The 15,105-nt window shown below is 50.0% G+C and overlaps 1 protein-coding gene across 1 annotated transcript in view; it reads right to left on the reverse strand.

The window, feature by feature from the left end:
- Positions 1 to 15,105, reverse strand: part of Il6r (interleukin 6 receptor) — a 48,141-nt gene that overhangs the window by 13,355 nt on the left and 19,681 nt on the right. The window contains exons 2-6 of the mRNA XM_050166404.1: positions 7,897 to 8,133; positions 6,449 to 6,572; positions 4,438 to 4,622; positions 3,950 to 4,116; positions 3,324 to 3,459 (exon numbers count right to left, since the gene is read on the reverse strand). Coding sequence (XP_050022361.1) covers positions 3,324 to 3,459; positions 3,950 to 4,116; positions 4,438 to 4,622; positions 6,449 to 6,572; positions 7,897 to 8,133 — 849 coding nt within the window. The remainder of the gene's footprint in view (positions 1 to 3,323; positions 3,460 to 3,949; positions 4,117 to 4,437; positions 4,623 to 6,448; positions 6,573 to 7,896; positions 8,134 to 15,105) is intronic.

Here is a 15,105-nt window from a genome sequence, read left to right on the forward strand (position 1 = left end):
AAAAAAAAAACAGGTGTGGGGGCATGCCTTGGGGGTAAGGGGATGGGGGCAGGAACATCCCAGGGTCTCTCTACTCTGCCAGCATAACCCACTCAGCAAGCACAGGGGCCAACGAGAAAACTTATAGCAAAAAACGGGGGGTGGGGGCACAGTACATGAGGAAGAACACAGCAGGCTGACCTGTGGCCTCCAAACACACACACACACACACACAGAGTTATAACAACAAGGGGTGGGGGCGTGTGCCTGCAATCCCAGTACTCGGAGCTAAAGTTCAGGACAGCCTGGAACACACGAGGCCCTACCTCAAAAATCTCCTGCAAGAGCTTTCAAAGTAAATTTTATGCCGTGCACCTTGTGCCACCATCAAGAAAAAGCTGTGGACTTTTGTTGTAAACAGGATCTCACTACGTAGATCAGGCTGGCCTCGAACTCACAGAATGCCCCTGCCTCCACCACACCTAGCCAAAAAAAAATTTTTTTTGAAGAAGCTGTTTGTGGACTGAGCCCAGGGATGTAAATCAGTGGTAAATCAAAGCCCTGGGCCTCCTAGCACAGCAAAGAAAACAACAGGAGTCAAGGTTCTTAAAAGTCGTGTGTGCCTGTGTTCGCATGCATGTGTATATGTGTGTATGTGCATGCATGTGTGCGCGTGTGTGCATGTGTGCGTGCATGTGTGTATCACGCGTGTGTGTATGCGTGTGTGCGTGCATGTGTGTATGTGCATGTGTACACGCGTGTGTGCATGCGTGTGTGCGTGTATGTGCATATGTGTGTGCATGTGTGTGTATGTGTGTGTGTCCATTCTGTGCAGAAGCCCGAAGAGGGCGCTGGTGTTACAGGTTGGTTGTTAGTCACCAGATGTGGGTGTTAGAAGTAAACTGGAATTCTCTAGAAAAGCAAAGGCTTTATCCACTGAATAACCTCTCTGGTCCTCAAACAGTAAGTCTTTTTTTTTCTCCCAGACAGGTTTCTCTGTGTAGCCCTGGTTGTCCTAGGACTCACTCTGTAGACCAGGCTGGCTTGGAACTCAGATTCACCTCCCTCCACCTCCCAAATGCTGGGATTAAAGGCGTGCATCAACACACACGGCCCAAACAGGAATTCTTGTAATTTTGGTTGAGAGCTTAGTCTTAACACCTGAGCCATCTCTCCAGCCCTCAAACAAGAATTCTTAGAGCTGCTTATGACTATCTAAAGCTCATGACTGGGGCAGGGAGTGTAGCATAATCTGTAGTGTCCTTGTCTAACAAACACGAGGCCCTGTGTTCAGCACCATAGGAACCAGGTGTGGTGAGATACACCTGTGATCCCAGCACTTCGGACATAGAAACACAAGAAGTTCAACATCACCCTGAGCTACAAAGTGAGTTCAAGATTAACGTGGGTCATGAAACTGTCTCAAACGAAGTTGTTGAGACAGAAGGCAAAACGACTGTTGGTCTGTACGGGAATGCCTTCGCACAGCGCCATAAGCTACACCCTCACAAAGTGACTAGGACGACATTGTGCCCACCTATCAGGGCCCAGTGGTGAAGGTGCACACCCTTAATCCCAGCACTCTGGATCTCTGTGAGTTCAAGGCCAGCCTGGTCCACACAGAGGGAGTTCAGGACAGGCTCCAAAGCTACTGAGAGAAACCCTGTCTAGAAAAACAAAACAAAACCCCAAACAAACAAACAAGAAAGGTGGGGTGGGGGTAGGGAGTGTTGTTGACCGTGGTAGGAGGGTAGGAGCCTTGGTTGGGAAATTGCTAATCAGTGACATTGAAGATAAAGGTTTTCTGGCTAAAATGTAAGCATGACTAGTTTGGTTCAAGTATGCTACAGGATTGGGGAGATGTAACCCACCCCCCAAAATGAGCCCAGATCCATTCTAGAGCAAATGCTGAGGACAACGAGATGCCCTGCTGCAAGGGACGGTGAGCCATGCATCTCTGGGAAATGTCATCAAAGAAGTAGGGTAATCTCCCCCCCCCTCTCTCGTTCTGGAGTGTCATCATAAAAGTAGGTTCAGGAAAGCAGGTACCAGCTGACAGGCAGAATCATGAGTCTTTTGAACTCTTTCCCACGGGCATGTACTAATTGATAAAATCTCAGGAGATGGGAGTGGCGAGAGGTTACTTGCCTGTAACCTCTCAAATAGGGAGGCTGAGTCTGAATTTGAGCCCAGTTTGGGTTACCTATTGAGTTCTGAAGCAACAAACTGCTGATAGTGACTGTCTCCCTCGCAGCTTCCTAGAGTTTACTGGAAGCGTGACGTTAGGTCTGGCTAGGAAGCACAGCTGACACACACCTGCCGCGGGCTTGTCTTAATACAGTGCAGAACGCACGGCTCAGGCTCTGCCTCTGACTTACCCTCTTCAATTATTACTGTTGTTTTTCCAGACAGGGCCTCACTATGCAGCTCTGGCTGTCCTGGAACTCCCTCTGTAGACCAGGCTGGCCTCAAACTCAGAGATCCGCCTGCCTCTGCCTCCGAGTATTGGGATTGAAGGTGTGCATGTACCAACACGCCTGACTTGGAATCATAATGTGATATTACTGGGAGGTGGGAACTAATTGGAGAAAGCAATTCTGGGTACCCCCTTGAAGGGGACATCCCGTCCTACTCGGTTACTCCTGCTTCCTGCTTCTGTGCCCAGGGGTCCGCAGCTCGGGTCTGTCCCACCTTCTCTGCCACTGTGTTCCGTCCCACCTCAGACCCAAAGCAATGGAACCAGCCAACGGGGTCCTGTCCTCTGAAACCCTGAATCAAAAGAATTCTTTTTCCCTTAAGCTGATTTGTTCAGATTTTTGTCATAGCAGGGACTGGGGACTCACATACACGTTTTGGGAGCTTTTAATAATTCCCCCAAAGCATTATCACCTTGTCATTTCCTAAAGATAAATAGCATCACACCTATAATTCTTTTGAGAGCCTCCATCCTTCTGCCCTCACCCCCCTCCCTGCTGCCGTCAACTTAGGCGCACCTACTAGGAAGGAGGGAGCACACGGAGAAAAGGGCCCGGACTCGGATGAGTGCAGCTAGACTCTGACCCTCCAGGCCTGAGAGCAGCTGCGTTAGCGAGAAGTGCAGACAAGCTGGCAGACTTAGGACTGCGGCACATGGAGTGACCCAGTCCTTGAGAGATGGAGGCCGGATAATCAGCAATTCAGGGTTTTCTTGACCATATTGTAAGTTCTAGGACTGCCAGGACTAAATGAAGCACTCTCTCAACGAAATGAAATGAAGGGGTGGGGAGGCTGATTCAGCACGGCTTGCCATATTAAACTCGGGCGCTGAGACGCCCGCCAAGCTCCCTCCACACAGCCCCAGGTACCTATCCAAGGAGTGCCGGTGGCCTCCGCGGACCACTCGCTCCACTGGCCGGTCTCAAGGTCCTCCTTCCCACGGAGCTGCACCACGTGCTTCACTCCTCGCAAGGCATCACGGATGATGCACTGGTGCTGGGCCTCCTGGAGCAGAGGACAGACACACGGTGAGTCCCAGCGGCCTGGTGGGGCAGCGCTAGAGGGAGAGAGCACCCTTGACCGCTCCACTTGGCAGACAGGCTCACACCACCCTGGAGGCCCAGAGACATGGAACTGTTCTCAGCCACAGGCTGAAATCACTGTGGATTCCACAACCCTACAAGCTGCAGTCTTGCTTTACATAGAGCCTGTACAGTCCTCACGAGCAGACAGGTCAGGGTCTGGTCTGGCATTATTAGCCTCATTTTATAAGGACACAGCCAAGACTATGAAGAATAGAAAGGTACAAAGTTAGACCCAGAACCCATTTCTTTTCTAGCGTCCTACTTCCCCAAGGATCTAGGGGCATTTTTCTGTTTAGAAACAGTTTTGCTCTGGGCACTTTAGTAATTGCAGCACTTAGGAGGTTAAGGTGGGAGCACTGTCATGAGTTCAAGGCTACTACAGGGTAAAACTCCAGAAGAGAATGAATTACCAGCCACACCGTGAACGTCTTCGACCACACAGGTCGGTATCGAAGCTCAAACTTCAGCATGTAGTAGCGTGAGTCCCAGGACTCAGGGTCTTGCCAGCTGACATTGAGCCAGTGAGGCCTTCCAGGTATGGCGGACACCACAAGATTCACAGGGGGGTCAGGCCGCACTGTGGAGTGGGAACAAGGCTTCTAAGCAGCAGCAAGCATGGTACAGAAGAAACCCTCAAAGGCTCTGCAGACACGCCCCCCCCTCCCAGGCAGACTTACACCACTCCCCAGAAATGTTTAAATTGTATCTATTTAAATGGACCCTAGAGGCTTGCACCCAGTAAGGCAAGAACTCATCAATGGATCACTCCTATGTTCATCTTGAGAAGACCCCATCCGTTTCTCAGCAGTTAAAAAGCCAGTTCCCGAGCCCCTCTGCACACCTCCCCTGCCTCTCCCAGAGGTAGACAGAAGCAGCTGCGGGGATGGGACTTGCTTACCGATTTTTAAACTGTGAAAAGCCACATTGCTGCTGGACTTGCTTCCGACACTGTTTGAAACGCACAGCGACACTACGTGGTAATTTTTGTCACCCTCTAGGATTTCCACCTGGCAGGAGAAGCTTCTGAACTTCTGAGAATACGGGCAGGGCAACTGGAAGCCACTGTTTGGTTTGGCAGTGTTGCTGTGTGGTACAACAGAAGGGGCACAAACATTCTAGCAAATTCTGTTCTTTCTCAAGAGAAGTAAGTCTGGCCCAGGGATTGAAAGCTTGGGAACTGATGGTTAGCTTCCAGGCTTCTACTCAGCTGAGGTCTGCGCCCATTAGTTTTTCTACCCAAGTGTTTGTTTTTCTCCCTAGAAAGTGAGAATGCTAATGGCGTCAAACCCATCTCATCTGATAAGGTCTAAGGCAGAGCCCAGCCAGTGCAGGAGGGTGGAGGGGAGGGACTCTCTAGAGCTAGCTCTGTTCCCCCACCCTTCTCTCCCCTTCTCTCCTCTCTCTCTCTCTCTCTCTCTCTCTCTCTCTCTCTCTCTCTCCCTATTCAATGTGAATTTCTTCCTGGGTCTGGTCCTTCACACTATAAAGGAAACAGAATCTAATTAAAAAAAAAAAAAAGTCCTTCCCAGTCCCAGGGCTCAAAAGATCTCCCCTCAGGTTATGCAGCAGCCTTTGGATGTGTTCTCAGGTTACCAAAGCTCACAAAACAGAAGGGAGAAGATAGAATAAGAAAGAATTCTGAAGATTGAAGAAGGTCAATAAAGGTCAGAGACCACCCTGCCTCACCTTCCACCTGAGACACCCCTCCCCCCACTTCCTCTTTCCCTGCCACCTGAAAACAGGTACCCAACTCTGACTCAGGTGGACCTTGAGACTGCCCTTACTGGTCACCACACTGGTTCTGTAGTATGGCAGTTCTTCACGTGTGCTGGGGTTTTCCAGGCCCTTCATTCGGAGACCTGAGACCACAGAGCACAAGGCCCTGCCCTGGCACACCGCTGCTTCTGATGTCCTGCAGTACAGCCACACTCCCAGTGATTCTGCTCTGGTGCCTGCTCTCCACCACTGCCTGCTCCCCATCACTACCTGCTCCCCACCACTGCCTGCTCCTGATCACTGCCTGCTCCTGATCACTGCCTGCTCCCATCACTACCTGCTCCCATCACTGCTCCTATCACTTCCTGTTCCCATCACTGCCTGTTCCCATCACTGCCTGTTCCCACCACTGCCTGTTCCCACCACTGCCTGTTCCCATCACTGCCTGTTCCCACCACTGCCTGTTCCCATCACTGCCTGTTCACACCACTGCCTGTTCCCACCACTGCCTGTTCCCACCACTGCCTGTTCCCACCACTGCCTGTTCCCACCACTGCCTGTTCCCACCACTGCTCCCATCACTGCCTGTTCCCACCACTGCCTGTTCCCATCACTGCCTGTTCCCACCACTGCTCCCATCACTGCCTGCTCCCCATCACTGCTCCCACCACTGTCTCTCCTTAGGGTCTCTGTTGACTGACCCACGCAGGGAAAGATCATAAAACTTCCTTTGTTCAGAGCTAATGCTTGGTGCCCCTACTATAAAAAGTGGGTTCAGAAACCAGCCTTTTGCCACAGCCTAACAAACACCATCTCTAGCTGTGGTCTCAGCTAGCTGATAAGCTTCTGTGCCCTGTGGTGTTTTTTTATTTTTATTTTTCATTTTTAAGTTTGCTTCTGGTTTTCCTAGGATCTGGTTTCTAAAATAAAGTTTGCTTCTGGCTTATTTGACTTGGTGGTGTTCTCATCTTTGCGCGATGCCCCCCCACCCCAGACCCAACACACAAGATCTGATAGGCATGCATGTCGTACACATACATGCATGGAGGCAAAACATTCATATGCACAAAGTAAAATAAACCTAAGAAGAAAAAAATGGTCCCTGTCCAGTTAATCCGTCGGTTCCTTGCGGCCCCCCGACCTGTGCCCCCAGCTCTGGGCCCTGTGAACACTCGGCCCCCACCATCACTTACATTTTTTTCACAAACAGCACAGCCTTGGTCGTAGGAGAGGGGGGGCTGCTTGGGAACCACTCACAAGTAGCACTTACAAGGGGGTTCTTCCGGGCGCAGGAGAGTTTAGGCTCCTCTGGAGGAACTGAAAGAGAGTTCAGCAGGATGAAGGGGTGCCAGGCTTCCTGGGCACATCTGATATGCACATCTCTCCTCCTGAGGGACACCTCGTTCACCCTGGAGCCACAAAAAGGGACACACTGCCAGCAGATGCCCAGCGAAGGAAGAAAGGCAACGTCCCTTTTGGGGCTTCTGCTAAAGCAGTGGTTCTCAAACTGTGGGTCACGACCCCTCTGCCAATCCTCCATCTCCAAAAATACATTACGATTCATAACAGTAACAAAGCTACAGTTATGAAGTAGCAACGGAACAACGTTATGGTTGGGGGTTCGCGCAGCATAAGGAGCTGCGTTAAAGGGTCTCGGCACTAGGAAGGTTAGGAGCACTGCCCTGTGTTAAAGGAAGGTTGGGAGCACTGCTCTGAGAAAAAGGAAGGTTGGGAGCACTGCTCTGTGTTAAAGGGTCTCGGCATTAGGAAGGTTGGGAGCACTGCTCTGTGTTAAAGGGTCTCGGCATTAGGAAGGTTGGGAGCACTGCTCTGTGTTAAAGGGTCTCGGCACTAGGAAGGTTGGGAGCACTGCTCTGTGTTAAAGGGTCTCGGCATTAGGAAGGTTGGGAGCACTGCTCTGTGTTAAAGGGTCTCGGCACTAGGAAGGTTGGGAACACTGCTCTGTGTTAAAGGGTCTCGACATTAGGAAGGTTGGGAGCACTTCTCTGTGTTAAAGGGTCTCGGCATTAGGAAGGTTGGGAGCACTGCTCCAAAGGATCGAGAAGATGACACAGAACCTTTACCTTTGGCCTCACACAGACTCAGTCAGTCCCTTCAGTTTCCTCATCTGAAGTTATCTGATTTTGACGTAACATGAACAGAGACACTGGAAGGATTATATGAGATGCAAGGGAGGACGTGGCTGAGGGTAGGGGCCTGCACAGAGAGCATGGGCCCTACAGTCTTCACTGGAGGCCAGGGAGTCCCTAGCCTGATAACCCTTGGGGTGTGCCATCTGAGGCTTTCATGTGTGGCTGGGCAGAATTTTCACCCTCACACTCTTAATCTTGTCAACACTCTACACAAACATGATGACATTCACTTTATTTTGCCAGAGGCATCTGAGGGATGCAGCAGGAGGTGAGCCCAGATGCCTGGCTGTGAGTCCAGCACTAATAAATCTGCCAGCCAGCGTCCACCACCAGCCACGTCCTCAAATCACAGGCAGAGCAGTGGCCTCTTTCCAGGAGCAACTAACTTAAAGGATATATCGGGGAGCCTCTCTGGAATGCAGGGGCGTGTTTAAGGACGTTGGAGCTGCCAAGGAGCCAACTCCAAGGTCACTGAGGGCAAAACTCACCATCTACCAGCAAGGGCACAGTTCCAACCAGGTGATCATCCAGGAAGCATAAATAGTTGCCCGTATCATTGAGCTGCACTGCCCTCAGAAGCAGTGAGTTCCCCGTGGTAGTCCACCGTCTGTGCTGCGAGCCAGAGTACGCCCACTGAATGGTGGTGTTGCCTTCTGCTTCCTTCCCAGGGCAGATCAGGGTGACGGTGGCCCCGGGCAGGCTAATCACCGTATTGTTTGCCACCTCTGGAGAAGAAAATACACAGAATGAGCCACAGCAACCTGAAAATGGGACGTTGCTAGTGATTTGGAGATATCAAAGGCCTCCCTTGGTCCAGCCTATATCACATCTGCCTGGCTTCCCAGACCACCCAGCTGTCTGCTAGAGTGTACCTTCTCAAGCCATGACCCAGCAAGCAACCCTGCTCCCTTGATTAGAAACCCTTCATGGAGACAGCTGTGGTGCACACCTTTAATCCCAGCACTTGGAGGACAGAGGCAGGTGGATCTCTGTGAGATCGAGGCTGAGGTCTCAAATTGGTCTACATAGAAAGTTCTGAGTCAGTCAGAGCTACTCTTGAAACAGAAAAGAGTTTCTGCCCACAGAAGGAAGATCCAGATGCTCCGAAGGGCCTAGGGCGCCTTCCACCTATTCCTGGCCTCTGGGCCTCCTCTCACCACCAACTGGGAAGGTCCAGAGTGTCGCTCTCTCTGCTGTGCTCTGCCTGGGTCCTAATACTCCCCTTCCTTGTCCCACACCATCTCCACAGCAGAAAATCCTGTGTATGTCAGGTCTCAGCCTCACACCCTTCCCTCAGCGCTCTTCCCTAGTCGTAGCTGGACCTAAGCCCGTATTTGTATGGGCTTCCCCACTCTGTCACACAACCAAACGCAAATCTGTCTTTACCTCAAGACTTTACCACAGAGCCAGCAAGATGGCTCAGCAGGTACAGACGCTTGTCATGAAAGCCCAAGGACCCGAGGTGGACAAAGATAACGAAGTCCCAAAGTCATCCTCTGAGCCCATGTGCGCTATGGCTGGCACACACGCACCCCATACACACAATAATATTAGTATTCATGTTTTATTATTAAATAAACATTAAAAATAAGTTGAGCGGTGGTGATATATGCCTTGAATCCCTGCACTCAAGAGGTAGAGGCAGGTACATCTCTGAGTTCAAGGCCAGCGGCCAGCGTGGTCTACAGAGTAAGTTCCAGGGGAGCCAGGACTACACAGAGAAATCCTGTCTCAAAACAAAATAAAACAAAACACATACAATAAAGAAAAACCTACTCCCTAACTTAAAAAAAAGAAAAAAGGACTCCAGGTACCACAAAAACAAGCACCCTATTTTATGTGAGTGTCTAGAATAGTGCCTGGCACACGGTGGTCACCCTCTTGCAAACTGACAAAAGGCACAAATGAATTCACCTAGGGAAGAATACCAAGCAGGAACCCAGCATGCACAAACGCAAAAGAAGTCTCAGTGTCGCAGGGTGCACATGGGCCCAGTTTATAGGTGGAAACCAACACAGAGAATTAGTATTTGCAAGGAGAAAAGGGCCAAGGCTTTGGACAGGCTTCAGACTCTCTCTGCTCCAACCAGGAATCTAAACACCCACTTATCTTATAAACATCTGGGTACAGTTGTTTTTATTCTAGGAACCAAGTTGGGAAGTAAAAACTAACAACACATCTTTCATTCCCTGAAAAAAAAAAAGGGGGGGCTACACACGAGGAAAAAGGAGATTAAAGATTTAAGAAACACCGAGTCAGGCAGGCACCGTGACTCAGGTCTGTAACCCCACAGTTGGGAGCCTGAGGCAAGGAGAGCACCAAAGGCTAGCCTGGGGAGTCTCAGCCTACTTAGTCCTTAGTTCAGATTAAGAACTCAGAGAATCTAACATAAAAATGAGACCAAGTGCCTGGTTAAATTATCCACACTGGCTGGGGAGACGGAGTCTAGGAAACGTGGCCTTTTCAGGTCAGGCATATGTGACTCTTCAAACCAAATGTCTAACGTCATGTCACCAAGCAGCAGCAACACATCTGGCCAAGTATAAAACGCCAAACAAAGACGGTCCTGTAGCTCTCGCACCACTACGGGACTGCCAGGGAGTAAGCTGGAGACTTAAAACCACACACACACACACACACACACACACACACAGGGACACAGGTCATCCTTGACACAAGAACGCTCAGGGGCAGCAGATACAGGGATCTTTCAGCTGCAGGCCCACCAGCCTGCCATAAGGGTTTCCTGCTCAGAGAAAATCAAGGGGCCAGGGATCTACAGCTCCCAACAGCCAAGGATTCAAAAAAGCCACCCACTGCCAGAGTGTCTGACCTCATGTCCCTCTGTGTGTTCCAGACACTGAGGATAAATACAAGAGTCTCTCTTTGACCTCCAAAGATTTCTTCCTTGGAAAGAGGTTTTTTCTGGTGCTTGGCCTGTTCTTTCTTACACAAATAGACTACAACTGTCAAGCCAGGGCCACCTGACTGTCCCCAGCAGCCAGTGGCCATGTTCAAGTACCCTGCATCAGAGAATCAAGGGCCTGCCTACGCGGATGTCGTTCATGACTCCTTCCAACTTTACCATCTGGAAGATGGTAGGACACTTTGCTTTTCTCTCTTTACCTCTTGAGTCTTAGACTTTGGCTGGAGAGATTCAGTGGTTAAGAGTACTGGCGGCTCTTCTGAGGACCCAAGTTCTCCTAGCACTCACATAGGGCAGCTCACAACTGCCTATAACTTGAGCCAGTTTCAAACAAACCGCCCCACACACACAGCATACACTTATAGACATGTATGCAAGAATAAAAATAAAATAAATTATTTTAAAGAAATAAGAGGACACTGTTAATCTTCTTCCTCCTCCATCCTCCTCCTTCCTCCTCCTCCCTCCTCCATCCTCTTCCTTCCTACTCCTTCCTCCTCTTTCCTCCTCCTTCCTTCTCCTTTCTCTTCCTTTCTCCTCCTTCCTCCTTCTCTCCTCTTTCTCCTCCTCCTCTACCTTCTTCTTTGATTTTTTTAAGACACTGTTTCTCTTTGTGTCCCTGGCTGTCCTGGAACTCAGAGATCCACCTGCCTTCTCCCTCCAGAGTGCTGGAATCAAAGGCGTGGCCCACACCACCCACATTAACCTTTAATAGAGGCAAAGTGGGTCTCTGTGAGCTCTAGAACAGCCAGGATTCCAAAGTCTCAGACCTTGTCTCACTAAGATAAAATTAAATTAAATTTTTAAAACTAGCAGCTTGTCATCTTGTAGCCAGTTGAGTCTGAGGAGGTTCCCTAGACCTCTCTGGCCCATAGTAAGAAAGCCTTCCCTGTACCAACCAGCATTCAAGGTTCCAACACCAGGTTGGGAGGCGGGCATGCCTGGGCACCAGAGGGCCTCCACCTATGGGAAATGCAGCTTCTGCGGCAGGGTTCACACAGTGCCCACAGTGTTACCTGAGTGGTGACACCCAGAGCCGCAGGAGCCCAAGCCCTCTGACAGTGTGAGGGAAGGCTTCCCAGGGTCTCCAAAGGCCTTGGTTCTAGCAAACATTCATGCGTACTCCTCAATGATATACCCTTAACATTTCATATTTACACAGAGTACACATGCAAACTACTATGTGCAGTATTCATGAGAGTTATAAAGTATAAAACACCCAGAATGTCCCTCAAAGCTAGTGTAATGGTCTGTCCTGCCCCTTTAAGAGACAAGCCCCCACCTCCTCCCCACAGGCCTCTTCTTTTGTGACCTGACTTGGTCTCTGAGCTTCCTAAATGGTTTCTATGTGTTCTATGCTGTGCTTTTTTCAGTCACGTTTCCATGGCCTGTGGGTATAGTTTACCTACTCTCATCTCAGCGCGGAAGTCCACTCTCAGGGCTTTCAAGTTGTTTCCAGCGCGGTGGTGTTTCTTTGTTTTGATTTTTCAAGACAGAGTTTCTCTGTGGCTTTGGTGCTTGTCCTGGCACTCATTCTGTAGACCAGGCTGTCCTCGAACCCACAGAGACCTGTCTCTGCCTCCTAACTGCTAGGATTAAAGGCGTGTGCCACCACCGCTGGGCAGGCTGTGGTGTTTGAATGAGAATGGCCCCATAGGCTCCTGTGTTTGAGTGCTTGATCTCTGGTTAGTGGAACTGTTTGGAAAGGATCAGAAAGTGTGGCCTTGTTAGAGGAGTTGTGCTATTGAGGGTGGATTGTGACATCTCAAAAACCAATGCCGGCCAGGCTCCTCTCTGCTGCCTGCCAATCAGGCTGTGAGCTCTCAGCTACTGCTCCAGCACCACACTGGTCTGTCACCACGCTTCTCACTATGATGGTCATGCGCTCACCCTCTGAAACTGTAAGCAAGCCCCAATTAAATGTTTTCCTCTTCTAAGTCACCTTAGTCACAGAGTCTTCTCGCAGCAATAGAACAGTGACTACGCAAGCAATTTGTCATAGACAGAGTATGGCTGTTACCGCTCTTACAAGTAACCCTCTGAGCTTCGCAAACAAAAATCTGGGCTTTGTTTTGTCTTGGGTTTGAGACAAAGTCTTCTGCAGCCCAGGCTGGCCTCAAGCAGCTGGGGATGACCTTGATACACGGCTCCACCTTCTGAGGGCTAGGATTATAGGCAAGTACTTCCACACCTGGTCTGAACGAGGTGGCATTTAGCTGACCCAACGACCCACCAAATTACCATATCAATATTCTCAGCCTTTCATTTTCCATTGGATAAAGCAACTATAAGGATAAAACTTAGCACAGGCATCAAGTTCATGCATTTATTTTCCACATGCAGGAGATCAGATAGAAACGCTGACAGAGAGAGCTCCCTGCTGGCTGAGGGCTCCGCTGCAGAGCCTGCAAAAAGCCCTCTGCTAGCAGAAGAGAAAATAGAATTCACAGGGCAGCTTGGCAGTGCTGGGGCAGAACAGACGCAAAGTCATGTTCACGAAAGTCTAACAGCCATGGACAGCCATGGCCAGCTCATGCTTTCTTTGGCATTTGCACATGCCACTGTCCCGAACTAGTCACAAGATGTCTTGGTCAACCACAGGCCACACAGAGTAAGACTCTGTAAGATAATTAGAGTGTTTCATGGCCAGGGATGTAGCCATCATGAGGTCACACCACACACGATACGTACATGTTTGCAGCGCTGTTGGTGTGCCCCAGCTGCTGAGTCAGATAAAGGTGGCTGGGGATCGGGTCTGGTTGAGTGAAGGCTATGGTGTGTTTACCCCCATCTCTCCTTTCCAAGTTTTAGCAAGGCACAGTGCTCTGTTGCTATAGAGACTCTTATAAAAGAGAGCATCTAACTGGGGGCTTGCTTACAGTTTCAGAGTTAATCCATTACCATCATACCAGCAGGTCCTGGAGCAACAGCTGAGAGCTTCCTATACTGACCTGGAGGGGAGGCGGGGCGGGGGGGGGGGGAGGCACCTGGTGTGGACTTTTGAAACCTCAAAACCTACCCCTGCTGACACAACTTCTCCAACAAAGCCACACCTCCTCCAAGGCCACACCTTAGGAATATGTGTGTGACTTAACCCTTCCCCAGCAGTGCCATTAACTGAAGACGGAGTGTGCAAACACACCAGCCGATGGGGTCATTCTCATTCAAGCCCCAAAGCATCTGTAATCCAAGCACTTCTGAGGTGGAGCAGGGGGACCAGGAGTTCTAGACCCTGCTCACCTATGGATCCAGCCAAAGGCCATCCTGGGTTATCAGAGACTGACTCTGTAAGACAGAAACTGCAGGCCAGCAAAGGGCTCAGTGGGTAGAAACGCTTGCACAAAGTCCTGACAACCTGAGCTTCATCCCTGGATCCAAGTTGGCAGGACGGGACTGACTTCTCAAGATTTGTCCTCTAGTGTCTACATGTGTATGTATCTGTGTGCATAAAACACACAATTAAAAAAAATAGAGCTGGGGAAATGGCTCCATTTGTATGTTTACCAACAAGCAGGAGGTCTTGAGTTTGATACCCAGCACCCATGTGACAGCTGGGCATGGCAGCAAGAGTCTGTAACCCAGTGCTAAGGAGGCAGAAGTATGAGAACTCCTAGTTAGTCAACCTTGCTGAATTGGCAAGCTCCAGATTCAGTGAGACAAGCTGTCTCAAAAAACAAGGAGGCGAGAGCCAACGACCTGCCTCAGCTGGGGAAGGCCCTCACTGACAAGCCTGGGAGCCTGGTTTGACCCCTGGAATCCATGTGGTGGAAGAAGAGCCAACTCCTGAAGGCTGTTCTCTCGCCTCCATGTTCACGCCACGGGATATGTGCGCCCCACACTAAATAAAAACAGACGTGACTTTGTTGTTGTTTTATATTCTGAGACACGGTTTCTCTGTGTAGCCTTGGCTGTCCTGGAAATGAGGTTGGCCTTGAACTCAGAGATCTGGGGCCTCTGCCTCCCAAGCTCTGGGATTAAAGGTGTGCACCATCACTGCCCAGCATTAGATGTAGTTTTTTTAATGAAAAATAAATTAATAAGGTGAAAAGTAACTGAAGAAAACGCCCTATGCCGCCCTCTGGCCTCCACATGCTGTGCACACATACTATCTTAAATAAGATAAAATTCTACTATAAAATAATGTCATGTTATGCTTGCAGGAGACACATCTGCTTACCGCATCTCTTGATACTATCAAGAGACTACGTCAAGAGATTGGCACATAATTTCTAGGATTGTGCAACTCTATCTGCTCATCAACAAAACCGTCAGACATTTCAGGACATGTTCCCATTATCAAGTGCTCATAACCGCATACGCAGGTTCATAACTACATATACATGGCACATGTAGGCCATGGCTACAAGACTGTAAGCTCCAGTGAACACAATGGGTGCCTGTTAGATGCCTGTCTGCGATAGGACTCTCACAGGCAGGGTCTCCCCACCGCACTCCCAGGAGGACCAGCGGTGGACGACCAAGTGGCCCACCTTCTTGAGGTGCAGCGGGCAGATCCTGGGGGCCAGTCAGGAGCAGGAGCAGCAGAATGGGTGTGGGGGAAGAGAGCTCTCCTGTTTCTGTCCTTGTCAGTTCCAGGAAAAACGTTGCTCTGGCCTCTTCCCTGTCCCTTTTCCTTCCAACAGAAACCTTTGCCTGCTGGGTGAGCACCTCGCTTACCGCACTTGCAGACAATGGCTAATATATTTAGGCAACTTGGAGAAACACCAACCCCTTCCCCAGAACCTTTATTTTCTCCTCCACAAAAGCAGGG

This window comes from Alexandromys fortis, unplaced genomic scaffold (genome assembly GCF_014885135.2).
Source record: "Alexandromys fortis isolate MF-2015 unplaced genomic scaffold, M_Fortis_MF-2015_v1.1 scaffold_152, whole genome shotgun sequence".
NCBI lineage: Eukaryota > Metazoa > Chordata > Mammalia > Rodentia > Cricetidae > Alexandromys > Alexandromys fortis.